The 16017-nt window shown below is 43.8% G+C and overlaps 1 protein-coding gene across 2 annotated transcripts in view; it reads right to left on the bottom strand.

The window, feature by feature from the left end:
* Nucleotides 1-16017, bottom strand: part of LOC124795339 (neuronal acetylcholine receptor subunit non-alpha-3-like) — a 166480-nt gene that overhangs the window by 95872 nt on the left and 54591 nt on the right. For both annotated transcript variants that reach the window (XM_047259327.1, XM_047259326.1), the window contains one exon: nucleotides 811-967. In XM_047259327.1, coding sequence (XP_047115283.1) covers nucleotides 811-967 — 157 coding nt within the window. The remainder of the gene's footprint in view (nucleotides 1-810; nucleotides 968-16017) is intronic.

Raw genomic sequence — 16017 nt, 5'->3', positions numbered from 1 at the left:
TTGTTCCAATAAGAAACAAGCAAACACCGTCTGAACAGGTTTTGAAAGCCTTAAGGTACCAACGGACCGCCATGTCATCCTGAGCCCACAGGCGAGGATACGTAGGCGCATGTGGTCAGCACACGGCTTTCTCGCCTGTTGTGAGTTCCCGTGATCGGTGCCGACACTTCTCAGTAACGTAGCTCCTCAATCGGTGTCACGGGGCTTGACAGACCCGGACGGACACCCGTCAAAGCCACAGCCGAGCCAAGCCTGGCCGTGTTAAGCTTCGGTGATATGACGGGACTAGTGTTACCACTGACTTTGTTCTGATACAGCCAGTAAATAAGTAGCAGTGGAGCACACCCACAACTGCTCTGCTGGACAAAGCCACACTGCTAGACACGTTCACTTACCACACAGTCTTCCCCATGCTCGTCCCTGATTCTACTTCCCTGCAAGGCCCTGCCACAACGACTGTACAGTTCTGTTCTGTAGTTTATCTGGAAAACTTTACTCATTTATTGTATCAGAAAACTACGTTGACAGCGCTGTGTATATTAGGGGCGAGCGTAAAGGCATTTCCCGTACACAATCGCTCCCATCAGACACCGCGCCGAGTGTCAACTTTGCTTGCGCGTATAATAGATAACCCCTACCCTCCTCTGTTCTCATTATTAAGCTGTTTTTATCCAAAATATGTAGGAATGAAGGTTTTGATCCTATAAATTAGAAAGTAAATGTGGAATCCTAGTAAAATATGTCACAAATAAAAACACGTTTTGTCAAGTAGCTTCAGAAAGCAAAATTAATTGTACGTATTGTACATACCAAATGCTGGAGCGACGAAAGCTGCTATTAGCATCAAGTTATGCCTCTTTAGTTCAAACGATACTACCACATTAGATCTCCCTCCGACTTCTCCGGTGTATGACGAAAGCTGCAAATTGTCCCATTTCCGTGAAACCAGCTCGTAAACGAAATCCACCTGGAATACATGAAAAATAATTTGTGACTGGAGCTATTTGTAACAGAACATTGTAAATACAAGGAAGTTCAGACTTTTATGTGATACTAAACAGGAAATGGGAGTAATTTAGCTCAGTACTGGCTGTCCATCACTGTATTTGGGAAGAGCAACTTGGGAGAGATTCACAGTCACACTGCAGAACGGAAGGTCTGTCTGCCAACCAATAGATTTCTAACGTACTGTGGGTAACAGGTATCGTTTTTTTTCCTTCTTATAATGTTTCTTGCTTTGCAATTGATTACTGTCACTTAATAAGTATACTGCGGTAAGGAAAGCCGCAAGTATTGTAACTCCGAGGCACACATACATTAAGCTCATCTACATGTCTTTCATCACTGTAAAAGGAATATTAGAATTGTATTTCTCTTCGTCTAATGTTCACGTGTCTCTTTAACATCAATGTCACCACGAGATTTTCCACGCTTTTACTATATACCCGCACGTACTAGGTCAGTAAATGAGTTGTAGATTAACTTCATATTTAAAAAAAAAGTCAATAGAAGCTGTGAATGATCGGTCACGAAGAAGTAATCGTGCCTTACATTCAAATGCAGTAGCGATTATGGTATCGAGAACAGGCCAGAAACTCCTATGCTGTTCCCACCCTTACCAAAATCTTAAATCGCCTTACATTATACGACTTCCTTTGCTGGGCAAATAGATTATATTTTATGTTGAGCATTATCAAATTAACAGACAGCTTAAAGATCATATTGGGAAACAGATGTGTGTGTTTTCATTTTTATGCAGAAGATTTCAACACGACAGTATAAGGTGTCACGTGTGTCGCATTTTTAAAATTTCTAAATACTGTGTGGTTATTATTAAAGCTCAGCTACTCACAGAAATCATGTGTGGGCTGTAATTGTAGAATGACAGCGAACGTAGGTAGATGTTCTGATGCGTTACTGCGGAATTGGTTTATGACGGAAAAAAATTATTTCCAACCTTTGCCAGCAGATATAAATCTGGCGCCGTCAGTTCAAGAAAGACGTATAGAAATGTACCGAAGTCTTCTTTTTAAAAACAAATCATTTGCCAAGATCGCTTTGTTAACACAATTATTGGATTACCAGGTTCGGCTATATGTACTGTTATCCTCAGATCCAAAAAGCCAGACAGATGTAGTCACTTCATATGATGCTTATCCACTCTGTCATATACGTACCATACAATATGCATACAAAAGTCGTGGTATTACAGTGACATGCCACATATACCACGTGTCATTGTAATGCCTCGACTTCTTTAAGCATATTGTATAGGCCTCATGAGACAGAGACTTGTAAGAAATATATAACTACCACTACTCGACTTAATGGACCTGAAGATGAACATATTGCCGAAACTAGTAATCCAGTAACAGCGTTAACATGGCGATCTTCATAAATTAATTAGTTTTCAAAAGAAGACTACAGTGCAAAACTACGGATCTTCTCCCGCACTGAATGATCGTGTCAGGTAACCACAACGTAAATAAATGTTTCCTAATGTAATTTATTAGGAACTGGACATGGACAGAAAGGCGAGAAAGACATAATGTTGATTTGATTATTAAGCGCCGCTTACACAATTTGCTCAGTACGAGCACCGGAAATGTCGACTAGACGCTGCATCCGTAAAACAACTTTATCAACAATTGCTCACAGCGATTCCGATGCAATATGAACAACGTGTTCCTGTGTCCTGTCCTTCAGATCAGGTAGAAAATGAACACCTTCTTTTAGACCCCACAGCCAGGAGTCACATGGATTTAGATCAGGTGATCTTGCAGGTCATGCATCTTTAAAACCTGTTGAGATAATACGTTCTTGGAAGTTAGCATTAAGCAGATCTTACATGAACAAGGTGGTTTCCACACAGTTGAGCTCTTGCAAATCAGAAATCTGATGCTGTACACGGAAGTCTCGATAACGTGCAGATTTCGCGATACAGTGTCGTCCTAACCGCCGTCTGCTTCACGTCTGCTGTGCAGCGAGCTACCTTAATTTGAGTATTAACTGTATTTTTCTTACTTGTCACTTCTTCTTCCGTGTGTTTTTGCTTTTAGGAAGCTTTAATTGTCGAGTGCTACTAATAGTGTTCCATAGATTTCGTGTTTGTTTTGAATACAGTCAGAGTCCCTTTAGTCAACCATAGTGCCAGTAGTGCTAGTGTTTGTTTTCAATACAGTCCAGAGACAGGTAGTGCTATTTTCATTGCTTTCTACAAGAAGTGGCTAGCAATCACAGTTTAGTCAATAATCAGCCGCCTTTAGTGAATTAGCAGTCTAGTTAAAAGTTGATTAACTCTCTTCAGTAAATAGATTCCTTAGGATGGATAGGATGTGTGACTGCTGTGTACGGACGCAGGAGGAGCTGGCCACTGTTCGCGAACAGCTGAACGTGTTGATGGCCGCGGTCAGCCGTCTTCAGGCTGCTGCCTCGGAGTGTAGCGGCAGTGGGGAGTCTGGTGCGTCGCATGGTACACCCCAGGTGTTACATGCTTCACCCACTGTCCCTGCTGTCGAGACATCTTCGCGGGTACCGGGCGCGGTTGGGCCACCCTCTCCCCAAGGGGAGTGGCGGGTTCAGCGGCGTTCGCGGCGCACGAGGCGGAGGGTAAATGTGGAGGCTGGCCGTGTGGCATCGCCCGCTCTGACTGTGAGTGGACATGTGGCTGCTCCTTCAGCAAGGTCCGAGCAGGCACACGGGGGGAGGGGTTTATTAGTTATTGGGAGCTCAACCGTTAGGCGGGTGATAGAGCCCCTTAGGGAAATAGCTGAAAGGTCGGGGAAGAAGGCCAGTGTTCACTCTGTCTGCTTGCCTGGTGGTCTCATCCGAGATGTGGAGGAGGCCCTACCGGCGGCGATAGAGAGCACTGGGTGCACGCGACTGCAAATTGTTGCTCATGTCGGCACCAATGACTCCTGCTGTCTGGGTTCAGAGGTCATCCTCAGTTCGTACAGGCGGTTGGCGGAATTGGTGAAGGCGTAAAGCCTCGTTCGCGGGGTGGAATGATCGCGGTCCTCAGGTTTGGAGCCGAGTGGAAAGCGTAAACCAGAGGCTCAGACGATTCTGCGGAGATCTGGGATGCAAATTTCTCGACCTCCGCTATCGGGTGGAGAAATGTAGGGTCCCCCTGAATAGGTCAGGCGTGCACTACACGCCGGAAGCGACTACAAGGGTAGCGGAGTACGTGTGGAGTGCACATGGGGGTTTTGTAGGTTAGAGAATTCCCTCCCTAGGCCCGACAAGACGCCTCCTGAGACGCGGCAAGGTAGGAGTAGGCAAAATGCAACAGGGAATAACAATATTAATGTGCTTATAGTAAACTGCAGGAGCGTCTATAGAAAGGTCCCAGAACTGCTCTCTTTAATAAACGGTCACAACGCCCATATAGTAGTAGGGACAGAAAGTTGGCTGAAACCAGATGTAAACAGTAATTAAATCCTAAACTCAGATAGGAATGTATACCGCAGAGACAGGCGGGACAGTGAAGGGGGAGGCGTGTTTATAGCGATAAGAAGTGCAATAGTATCGAAGGAAATTGACGGAGATCCGAAATGTGAAATGATTTGGGTGAAGGTCACGGTTAAAGCAGGCTCAGACATGGTAATTGGATGTCTCTATAGGCCCCCTGGCTCAGCAGCTGTTGTGGCTGAGCACCTGAAGGATAATTTGGAAAATATTTCGAGTAGATTTCCCCACCATGTTATAATTCTGGGTGGAGATTTTAATTTGCCGGATACAGACTGGGAGGCTCAAACGTTCATAACGGGTGGCAGGGACAAAGAATCCAGTGAAATTTTTTTAAGTGCTTTATCTGAAAAATACCTTGAGCAGTTAAACAGAGAACTGACTCGTGGCGATAACATATTAGACCTTCTGGTGACAAACAGACCCGAACTATTTGAAACAGTTAACGCAGAACAGGGAATCAGCGATCATAAAGCGGTTACGGCATCGATGATTTCAGCCGTAAATATAAATATTAAAAAAGGTAAGAAGATTTTTCTGTTTAGCAAAAGTGACAAAAAGCAGATTACAGAGTACCTGGTGGCTCAAAACAAAAGTTTTGTCTCAAGTTTAGATAGTGTTGAGGATCAGTGGACAAAGTTCAAAACCATCGTACAATATGCGTTAGGTGAGTATGTGCCAAGCAAGATCGTAGGAGATGGAAAAGAGCCACCGTGGTACAACAACCGAGTTAGAAAACTGCTGCGGAAGCAAAGGGAACTTCACAGCAAACATAAACATAGCCAAAGCCTTGCAGACAAACAAAAATTACGCGAAGCGAAATGTAGTGTGAGGAGGGCTATGCGAGAGGCGTTCAATGACTTCGAAAGTAAAGTTCTATGTACTGACATGGCACAAAATCCTAAGAAATTTTGGTCTTACGTCAAAGCGCTAGGTGGATCAAAACAAAATGTCCAGACACTCTGTGACCAAAATGGTACTGAAACATGAAAGGTGGCTACACTGTGCCACTGCGCCAGAGAGTGCGCCAAAGAGTACTATTAAGCCGCCTCCACAGTGCGTGTTAAGATCTCATGGCAGTCAGTGCTAGCAGAGAGCTCGTAGAGGACAGTGTGTGTTAAGAGCTCGTGGTTGTCGTGAAGTTGGAGTAAGATGTTGTAGTAAAGAGTGTTCCATGTTTTATGCAGTTATTTGATGAGAGATAGCAGATGTTATTGTGTGCATTTCGTCAATATATATGAAGGTAAAACTTACAATGTCTTTTTATTATTCGTGTATCTGAAATAATGTGTCACTACAGGTTCAGTCAACAAAGCATCTGGCTTGTGTTCTAGGATTAGAGTGTAATTGTGATTTTCTTGCGTAATTATAGTTTTTCTAAATTTCTTTTGTCACGTCAGAATAGTTGGTATTTAAAAATTCTTGTCTTGTTGGAAAAGAACCGTGCCAGATGCGTACGTTGAGTCACACTCCCACATACAGAACAGTTACATTTGTGCTTGGATTTTGTAGGTTTTATAGTTGCTGGGGACTTAATTAATTAACTGTATTTACGAAAATTTTCTTACATTGTTTGTTGCAGTCAGATAGCGTAATAATACTAGTCAGGGCCAACCGATTACGAGACTTGCGTAATCGGACAGACAGTTACTAAAACAAAAAAAGTATTTTCAATCATATATATTTAATTAAGCCCCCATGCAAACAGAGGATGACAGACTAAAGGCCGAAATACTAAATGTCTTTTTCCAAAGCTGTTTCACAGAGGAAGAGTGCACTGTAGTTCCCTCTCTAGATTGTCGCATAGATGACAAAATGGTTGATATCGAAATAGACGACAGAGGGATAGAGAAACAATTAAAATCGCTCAAAAGAGGAAAGGCCGCTGGACCTGATGGTATACCAGTTCGATTTTACGCAGAGTACGCGAAGGAACTTGCCCCCTTTCTTGCAGCGGTGTACTGTAGGTCTCTAGAAGAGCGTAGCGTTCCAAAGGATTGGAAAAGGGCACAGGTCATCCCCGTTTTCAAGAAGGGACGTCGAACAGATGTGCAGAACTATAGACCTATATCTCTAACGTCGATCAGTTGTAGAATTTTGGAACACGTATTATGTTCGTGTATAATGACTTTTCTGGAGACTAGAAATCTACTCTGTAGGAATCAGCATGGGTTTCGCAAAAGACGGTCGTGCGAAACCCAGCTCGCGCTATTCGTCCACGAGACTCAGAAGGCCATTGACACGGGTTCACAGGTAGATGCTGTGTTTCTTGACTTCCGCAAGGCGTTCGATACAGTTTCCCACAGTCGTTTAATGAACAAAGTAAGAGCATATGGACCATCAGACAAATTGTGTGATTCGATTGAAGAGTTCCTAGATAACAGAACGCAGCATGTCCTTCTCAATGGAGAGAAGTCTTCCGAAGTAAGAGTGATTTCAGGTGTGCCGCAGGGGGGTGTCATAGGACCGTTGCTATTCACAATATACATAAATGACCTTGTGGATGACATCGGATGTTCACTGAGGCTTTTTGCAGATGATGCTGTGGGGTATCGAGAGGTGGTAACAATGGAAAATTGCACTGAAATGCAGGAGGATCTGCAGCGAACTGACGCATGGTGCAGGGAATGGCAATTGCATCTCAATGTAGACAAGTGTAATGTGCTGCGAATACATAGAAAGATAGATCCCTTATCATTTAGCTGCAAAATAGCAGGTCAGCAACTGGAAGCAGAAAATTCCATAAATTATCTGGGAGTACGCATTAAGAGTGAATTAAAATGGAATGATCATATGAAGTTGATCGTCGGTAAAGCAGATGCCAGACGGAGATTCATTGGAAGAATCCAAAGGAAATGCAATCCGAAAACAAAGGAAGTAGGTTACAGTACGCTTGTTCGCCCACTGCTTGAATACTGTTCAGCGGTGTGGGATCCGTACCAGATGGGGTTGATAGAAGAGATAGAGAAGATCCAACGGAGAGCAGCGCGCTTCGTTACAGGATCATTTAGTAATCGCGAAAGCGTTACGGAGATGATAGATAAACTCCAGTGGAAGACTCTGCGGGAGAGACGCTCAGTAGCTCGGTACGGGCTTTTGTTAAAGTTTCGAGAACATACCTTCACCGAAGAGTCAAGCAGTATATTGCTCCCTCCTACGTATATCTCACGAAGAGACCATGAGGATAAAATCAGAGAGATTAGACCCCATACAGAAGCATACCGACAATCCTTCTTTCCACGAACGATACGAGACTGGAATAGAAGGGAGAACCGATAGAGGTACTCAGGGTAGCCTCCGCCACACACCGTCAGGTGGCTTGCGGAGTATGGATGTAGATGTAGATGTGGATACACCTGAGAGGCTTTCTTGACGTATTCTCTTTAAAGACGAACGACCCAGAAAAGAGGTGCTTGTGAATCCACATCACACAGTCGCATACGGGGAGTGCGATGGTTCGTGATTTACAACACGCGTTATAACAGTACAGTAAATTGGGCAGTTCGGTGTATTCACTGCACCCTGAAGTGGAGAATGTGCCTCGTCAGTCCACAGAATATTGCCCAGCCACGTGTCATGAACGTATACTCGTGCCAGAAACCGAAGAGCAAATTCAGAACGTTGCTGCGGGTCGTGAGGTTTCAGTTCCTTCACTGTCTCAATCTTGTACGGGTACCAGTGTAAAGTAGACCCCTATCCGATGCATGTGCTGAATCGTCAGCTACAGCAACACCAATCTCATCAGTAACTTCCACCGGAATAGGACGGCTTCCTCTCCCGGGTACCACACCAAGCTCACCCGTCTTATCGAATTTCATTATCATCTTCTTTAAATCCGTTAATGACACCGGGACCCTCCTCAGGTCTTTCAATAGACGATACTCTCTGAGCGCAGCACTGTAAATGCTGTCGTTCACGGTAATAAATTTCACTAACTGCCCTCAGCATCTCTTCTCCATTGCCATAGTGTCCACTCTCGTTGTGGCGTGTCAAATGACAGCGTGGATGTCATACAGTCATACAAACTGTGTACAGTGCTAGATTTGCACCTGGTGGCCCCAACTGAAACTGATTTGTTTTTCGGCGTAAATCAGTTCCGCATTAAAGGATTAGCATATCTACGAGCATTCGCTGCCATACGAAATTAACTGCACATACTACAACTCTGTGAATAGCATCACTTTATAGCTATTCGGTATTTAAGAGCGTCCAATATCTGTAAGTATCTTAAAACTTCTGGGATAACTAGCATCTCGAGAACGTAGATCGTTTCATTGTAGACTTGTCTTTCCCTATTTCAAGAGAGCTTCAAAGAAATCGAAAACTCTTTACCAGCAATGTGATGCAAGTTTTACTTATAAATACATATTCAAACTTGAAGCGATTTCAGGGCACCGACGACCCCGGTGTAGCCTTTCTTACGTGATTAAAAGGATACGATGACCACAAATTCCAGAATTTGAATCAAGAACAGCTGCCAAAATGAGTAACGTAGAAGCAGATATCCTCGGAGTAGTGAAGCAACTTAAATCACTTAACAAAAGCTAGTTTTTATGTCCAGACTGTATATCAGTTAGGTTCCTTTCAGAGTATGCTGATACAATAGCTCCATACTTAACAATCATTTACAACCGTTCTATCGGCGAAAGATCAGCACCTAAAGACTGGAACGTTGCACAGGTCACACCAATAGTCAAGAAAGATAGTAGGAGTAATAAACAAAATCAATGAGACATATCATTAACGTCGATATGCAGCAGGATTTTGGAACATATGTTGTGTTCAAACATTATGAATTACCTCGAAGAAAAGGGTCTAGTGACACACACAAATAGCTCTTTACTAACACGAAGTGCTGAGTGCTATTGACAAGCGATTTCAGATTGAATCCGTAATTTTGGATTTCGAGAAAGCTTTTGACGATGTACCATACAAACGGACTGTGGTGAAATTGTGTGCTTGTGAAATATCGTCTGAGTTATGTGACTGGATTTGCGATTTCCTGTCAGAGAGGTCTCAGTTTGTAGTAACTGACGGAAAGTCATAGAGGTAAAACAGAAGTAATTTCTGGCATTCCCCAAGGTTGTGTTACAGGCCGGGTGCTGTTCCTTATCTATGTAAACGATTTAGGGGACAATCTGAAAGCTGTCTTAGATTGTTTGCAGATACCGCTGTCGTTTATCATCAAGTGAAGTCATTAGACGATAAAAAATTGCAAAACGATTTAGGAAAAATATCTGTATGGCGCAAAAATTGGCAATTAACGCTAAAGAACGAGAAGTGTGAGGTCATCCACATGAGTGCTAAAAGGAATTCGATAAACTTCGGTTACACGATAAATCAGACAAATCTATGCCGTAAATTCAACTAAATACCGAGGAACTATGTGACGAAGAACTTAAACTGGAAGAACATAGAAAGTTGTGGGGAAGGATAACCGAAGACATCATTTTATTGGCAGATCACTTGGCAAATGTAACAGATCTACTAAACAGACTGCCTGAACTACGCTTGTCCGTCCATCTTTTAGATTATTGTTGCGCGGTGTGGGATCCTTACAGGTAGGATTGACGTTGTACATCGTGACAGTTCAAAGAAGGCCAGCACGTTTTGTGTTATCTCGAAATATATGAGAGTGCGTCACTGAAATAGTACAGGATTTGGGATGGACATTATTAAAACAAAGCATTTCTAATTGCGGCGGAATCTTCTCACGAAATTTCAATCACCAAATGTTTTGTTGACCCCATCCAACAAAGGGAGAAACGATCACCATAGTAAAATGGAAATCAGAGCTGGGACGGAAAGATATAGGTGTTCGCTTTTTCCGCGCGCGTATGAAATTGGAATAATAGAGAATTATTGTGAAGGTGGTATAACGAAACCTCTGCCAGGTACTTAAATGTGATTTGCAGAGTATCCATGTCGATGAATACTTCCAGGAATATCGCGTTGGTAGATAAGTTCGTAGCATTTTTCCATGAACGGATACACGCACCAGTCATGAGTAATATTTTCTCCTTTATTTTTTTTAACAGTCTGCCAACGCCGGGGTAACTTTTGTACTCAGCGACTGTAGAAATCACATGACTTTGAGGCGAAGAGCTCGTCGAGCAATGTTCGGAGAGAATTTTCATCCGGAAAGGAAATTCCTTGAAGTATGTTCGATAGAGAACCTAAAAGGAGAAAATCTGAGGGCGCAAGATGAGGTGAATGAGGTGGCTGTGGAATGACTTTCCAGCCAAGCTCCTGTATGATATTTTTTGTCAGTGTAGCAGAATGGGGACGGGCGTGACCGTATAGAAGCGTCACTTCAGTCTTCCTAGTCGGTGTGCTTAGACTGCGTCTGCAAGACGTCTTAGTTTTGACAATACTGTCAGCAGTCAATGTCACATTGTAGGGACGCAATTAGAAGTACACCACAGTCTCGTCGTTTCGAAAAATGCATAACATTGTCTTTTGTTGACGCTTTCTGGTCTTTGTATGTGGAATTGCAGCTTTTTTTGGATTTAACCATTCCTTTCTTTTTCCTTGTGTAAGCATAAAGACACCATTTCTCTTCACAGTAACGCTACAGGATAGGAATGATCTTCGTTGTTCACGAGCCAGTTGATGACGAACAAGCAGAAACGCACACATGGTCACCCGCTGATTTTTCATTTTGTCTTAGACCATGTCATACCCATACACCCGACTTTTGAACCATCTGCGTTGCGCGCAAGTGTCACAAAATGATGAAAAGGTCACAAATGGCCACATCTGCCGTCTCTCGAATGCACCAGAGTGGATCATCGTGGATTAGTGTGTTAAAACCATCTTCTTTAATGCATGAAGGTCTTCCTGAATGTGGAGAGTCGCTAATGCAAAACGATCAATCTTAAGACGAGAAAAGCATTTTCTTGCCATGCTCTGTCCAATAGCATTATCCCAGTACATAACGAAAATGTTTCTGGCAGCCTCCGCTGCTGTCACCTCTCTATTGAACTCAAACAAAAGAACATATCAGAAATGTTCCGATTTATCAATTTTTCGCTCAATTTTCTAGCGTCCACGGCTCCACCCACTATTTTCGAATGAGAAAATGACATTATTTAAACTCAAATCGTAACAGCAAATTACAAATAAAAATAAATGGTAATTTATTGAAACCCTCAGCTGTCGGCAGGTGTGGTTGACATACCTCGATGGGGCAGTTGAAAATGTGTGCCCCGACTGGGACTCGAACCCGGGTTCTCCTCTTGCATGGCAGGCGCTCTATCCATCTTTATTTATTTATTTATTTTATTCTATATAGTTCGTTGCGTTTGGTCTAGGCGGACGTCACAATACATCTGTTCAAGTTAATGGTTGATTTCTTGACTCAGTCTTTTATTACAGAGAGCATGCAGCCCTCTGACCGAACACGCTGAGCTACCGGCTATCTGAGCCACCGAGGACACAGATAATAGCGTGACTGCAGCGACTTATCCCTTGCACGCTGCCCGCTAGACCCACATTCTACATATGTAACGTACCTAACAAGATATTTGCCCATCCACTCATTACTCGCGCCCACTAAGGTGACGATTCCCGTAAGAGTTCGGGCAACCTGTGCGCATTCGCACATACGACGGTCAATGGCCGGGTAGCCTTTAACTATATATGAAGATAGTTACTGTTCTCTTCATATATAGTTAAAGGCTACCCGGCCATTGACCTCCGTCTGTGCGAATGCACACAGGTTGCCCGAACTATTACGGGAATTGTCACCTTAGTGGGCGCGAGTAATGAGTGGATGGGCCAACATCTATTAGGTACATTACGTATGTAAACTGTGAACAGTTGGGAATGTGGTTCTCACGGGGAGCGTGCAAGGGATAGGTCCCTGCAGTCGCCTTATCCATCTGTGTCTCGGTAGCTCAGATGGATAGAGTGTCTGCCATGTAAGCAAGAGATCCTGGGTTCGAGTCCCGGTTAGGACACACATATTCAACTGTCCCCATCGAGGTATATCAACAACACCTGTCAGCAGCCGAGGGTTTCAATAAATTATCATTTATTCTAACGAAGCTGCACGGTCATCAATGGGATCTGTTCGTTCGAGAACAGTTACTGTCTTCATACTAATAAAAATGACAATCAATCAATAAACTCATGGTAACCAGAAAACCAACATGTAAAACAAAATCGCGGTGAATTTATGCATCAACCTAACCTACTACGTACAGAGAAAAGATAAGGGGAAAAAACTTCAGATTTTTCTATGCCACTTTAAAACGCATGATGAAAACTACTCATAATTCAAACTTAGGTTTCCGGGTTGCCAGCCGAGTCAAGGATGCGCAATATTTAGTCGTTTGTCACAGTCTCCTTTTTCATGCTCTTTGAGCGGTAGTCATTTGAGAATTTTTAGTGTTACGTCCGATTTTTAACCGACCCGAGAGTTTTAGCTCCTGAAACGTCCTTTGATGCCAATGTGTTTTTCTGCGACCCCACTATTACTACGTGAGCCGCACGATATCTAGATGTTTATAAGCTATTACTGCGTGAAAAGGAAATGAATGCTAGTTACCAACACGCGCTTATATTGGTTTTTAGTGGGCCTAACGATGGCTTAAGTGTTGACCCAAATCTAGTTGTTTGAAATGAGTACCTTCGATGATATGACTGTAGTGGTTCGATTTACTTATTTGTTTCATCATCCGATGTCCCATGTCCGCGAGAACGATGGATTTCGAGAAGTCCTACAACGGTCATCGGAAGAGTCTAGGCCGCAAAGAAGCCTTTTGGTTTGGGGAATTTTTAAGTAGCATTCCGTGGGTGCTCTCGTTATTCTGGATGACACAGTGGATCTACACAAGTACGCATCTGTCCTTACAGACGATGTCCGCCGCTGTATGTAGTTTGCTTTTTTCTGGTACGATGGCTTCTGCCATGGGGACAATGAACTGTGTCGCAGTGTACGTGCGCGGTTCACAGAGCACCAGGATGAGTTTATTGTACTCCCCTGACCACAAACTTCGCTGATATAAGTCCTCTCTAGAATCTGTGAGACCACCTAGATTGGGCTGTTGGCCTCATTAATCCTCAACCGAGAAATCTAGTGCAGCGGGACACGACACGGTATTCGGCATGGCTTTACACGACTGCGGATCGTAAAATGTAAGCTTTCACGTCCGGAGATATCACAATTAATGAAATATTTCGGGCATTAACAAGCCAGGGTGTGAATAGGACACACAAACAAGCTGCGATCCCTACTGAAAAGTCGTCCCCAAATCGGTTTGACACGTAGTGTTTTAATGTGAAACTCATACGACCACGGCATAATTGCCCGGAATATTTCGTTAACTGTCATGACTGTTGGGTACCACCCAGAACCTCATTGACCCTCTTCCTGCGCGTCTCGCAGCAGTCCACGCTGCAAATGGTGATTAGTCAAGCTTTCCAATCGAGTGTGCAATCGATTTGTTTACGCGGGCAATACTCATCGCCACTCAGAATTTCAGCGCCTGAACGCAGCTTCCACCTGAGAAGAAATACTGTTCGCTCATCCTTGCTGGACCTAACATACCAATCACGTACCTTGAGTCTGCTGATGTACTTGTTTGCGACAAGCAAGTTACCATTTAGGAAATGCGAAGACGTCATGACATTGCGGATTGTCAGCACGGCGACCATTTAATTGAATAAAGCCGTATAGATTGCTTCCTCACAAGAAATATGCAATCACTGCACACGCTTTTAGGAAAGTAATTTACGTAACTAATACAGTGGCCACTGTGCGGCAGCAGGCAGACGCTCATCGTCACTGCTGCGCCTATAGACGGCACAGGACATTGGGTGGCAGTCTAGTCCCTGATGTCCTTACACCATCACCAATGAAGTGAAGGCTATGAGGGGATCGAACTTTACACTCTGCATGTGTTCTCATCATAAACACCCATTAACATATGTTATGATGCAAGTTATTAGCTCCTCCTTTTGTCATTAGTCTACTGTACTAGTCCTCAGATAGATTTAATTCAGCTCACCAGGAATTTCTCTCTGTCAGCTTCTTCGTCCTAGAGTAACACTTCAATAGAACATCATAAATTACTTTTTGCATATAATCCAATCTCCGTCTTCACCTACAGTTCTTATCTTCAATGACGACCTCTGGTTCATATGGTTGAAAAGGCTCTGAGCACTATGGGACTTAACATCTGAGGTCATCAGTCACCTAGAACTTAGAACTACTAAAAACCTACCTAACCTAAGGATATCACACGCATCCATGCCCGAGGCAGGATTCGAACCTGCGACCGTAGCGGTCGTGCGGTTCCAGACTGAAGCGCCTAGAACCGCTCGGCCACAGCGGCAGGGCGACCTCTAATACCATGGACGTTGTTGATCTCTCCTGTCTTATCACATGTCATATCATCATGTCCTTCTTCTTGTCAAATTCTTCAATGTATCCTCATCCTCGCCGACTCTACAGCGCATTTCTCCATCTATATTTATGTGGTGTCTGTTATTTCTGACATATCCGAAGGAACAGAGACCTTTTTGATTTAACAGCCACTTTTAATAAAATCACCAACGAATTACAGACAATGACTGCGAGGAGGGCTTGATTTAAATCTATGGTGAAATTTGAAACCTTTTTCGGTGGGCTGAGATTCGAACCCGGGTCTCTTGTGTACTAGGCAGATGCGTTGACCACTGCGCCATCCAGTCACAGTGGTTACATTGGTCGGACAAATTTGTGGAGGGCTGAGATACGAACCCGCGTCTCCTGCCTGCTTGGCAGACACGCTGCCCACTGTGCGGTCCAGACACAGTGGTCACATTGGTCGGACATGTCCGGCAGAACAGAAACCACATCATTAAGTTGAGTACGGCCAATGATCTTTTCAGTGCAAATGCACACCATGTTCTAACTCTTAGGGAATCGGCGAAAGGGCAGGAGTAATGAGACAATGGGCAAGCGGCTATACGGTAGTAGTGTGTGGGTAAGTTTAGAATTTGGATCTGATGGGAGGTATGCTAGGGTAGTCAGCGCAGATGTGACAACCACTGTGTCCGTAAGGCGGTCTTGCGTCTGTCATAAGATGCAGCGCAGTTGCCTAACGAGCAGGCGACCCGAGTTCTGAATCTCAGTTCTACACAAATTTTCAACTTTCCCCGTTGATTTAAATCTATGCCAAATCCCAGCCAATGGACACCACACACATCCATGCCTGGGGCAGGATTCGAACCTGCGACCGTAGCGGTCGTGCGGTTCCAGACTGTAGCACCTAGAACCGCTCGGCCATCCCGGCCGGCTTTTATTAGCAGTCTACATAATTTTCAACATCCTTCTGTAGCAACACATATCGTCTGCTTCGATTTTCTTTCTTTCCAGGTTTCTCCCTGGCGATGGGTCACATCCAGACGATGCTGTGTCAAAAACATACATTCCAAGAAATGTCTTCCTCTAATGTTTGATACCAGTAGAGTCGTTTTTCCCAGGAATGCTATCTTCAACGGTACGAATCTGATTTTTTTTTATTTTCTTCTTGCTTCGTTCTTGATATGCTATTTTAGTTA

This window comes from Schistocerca piceifrons, chromosome 4, assembly GCF_021461385.2.
Source record: "Schistocerca piceifrons isolate TAMUIC-IGC-003096 chromosome 4, iqSchPice1.1, whole genome shotgun sequence".
Taxonomy (NCBI): domain Eukaryota; kingdom Metazoa; phylum Arthropoda; class Insecta; order Orthoptera; family Acrididae; genus Schistocerca; species Schistocerca piceifrons.
The sequence above is the reverse complement of the archived record's forward strand: the minus strand, read 5'-3'. Positions and strand labels throughout refer to the sequence as shown.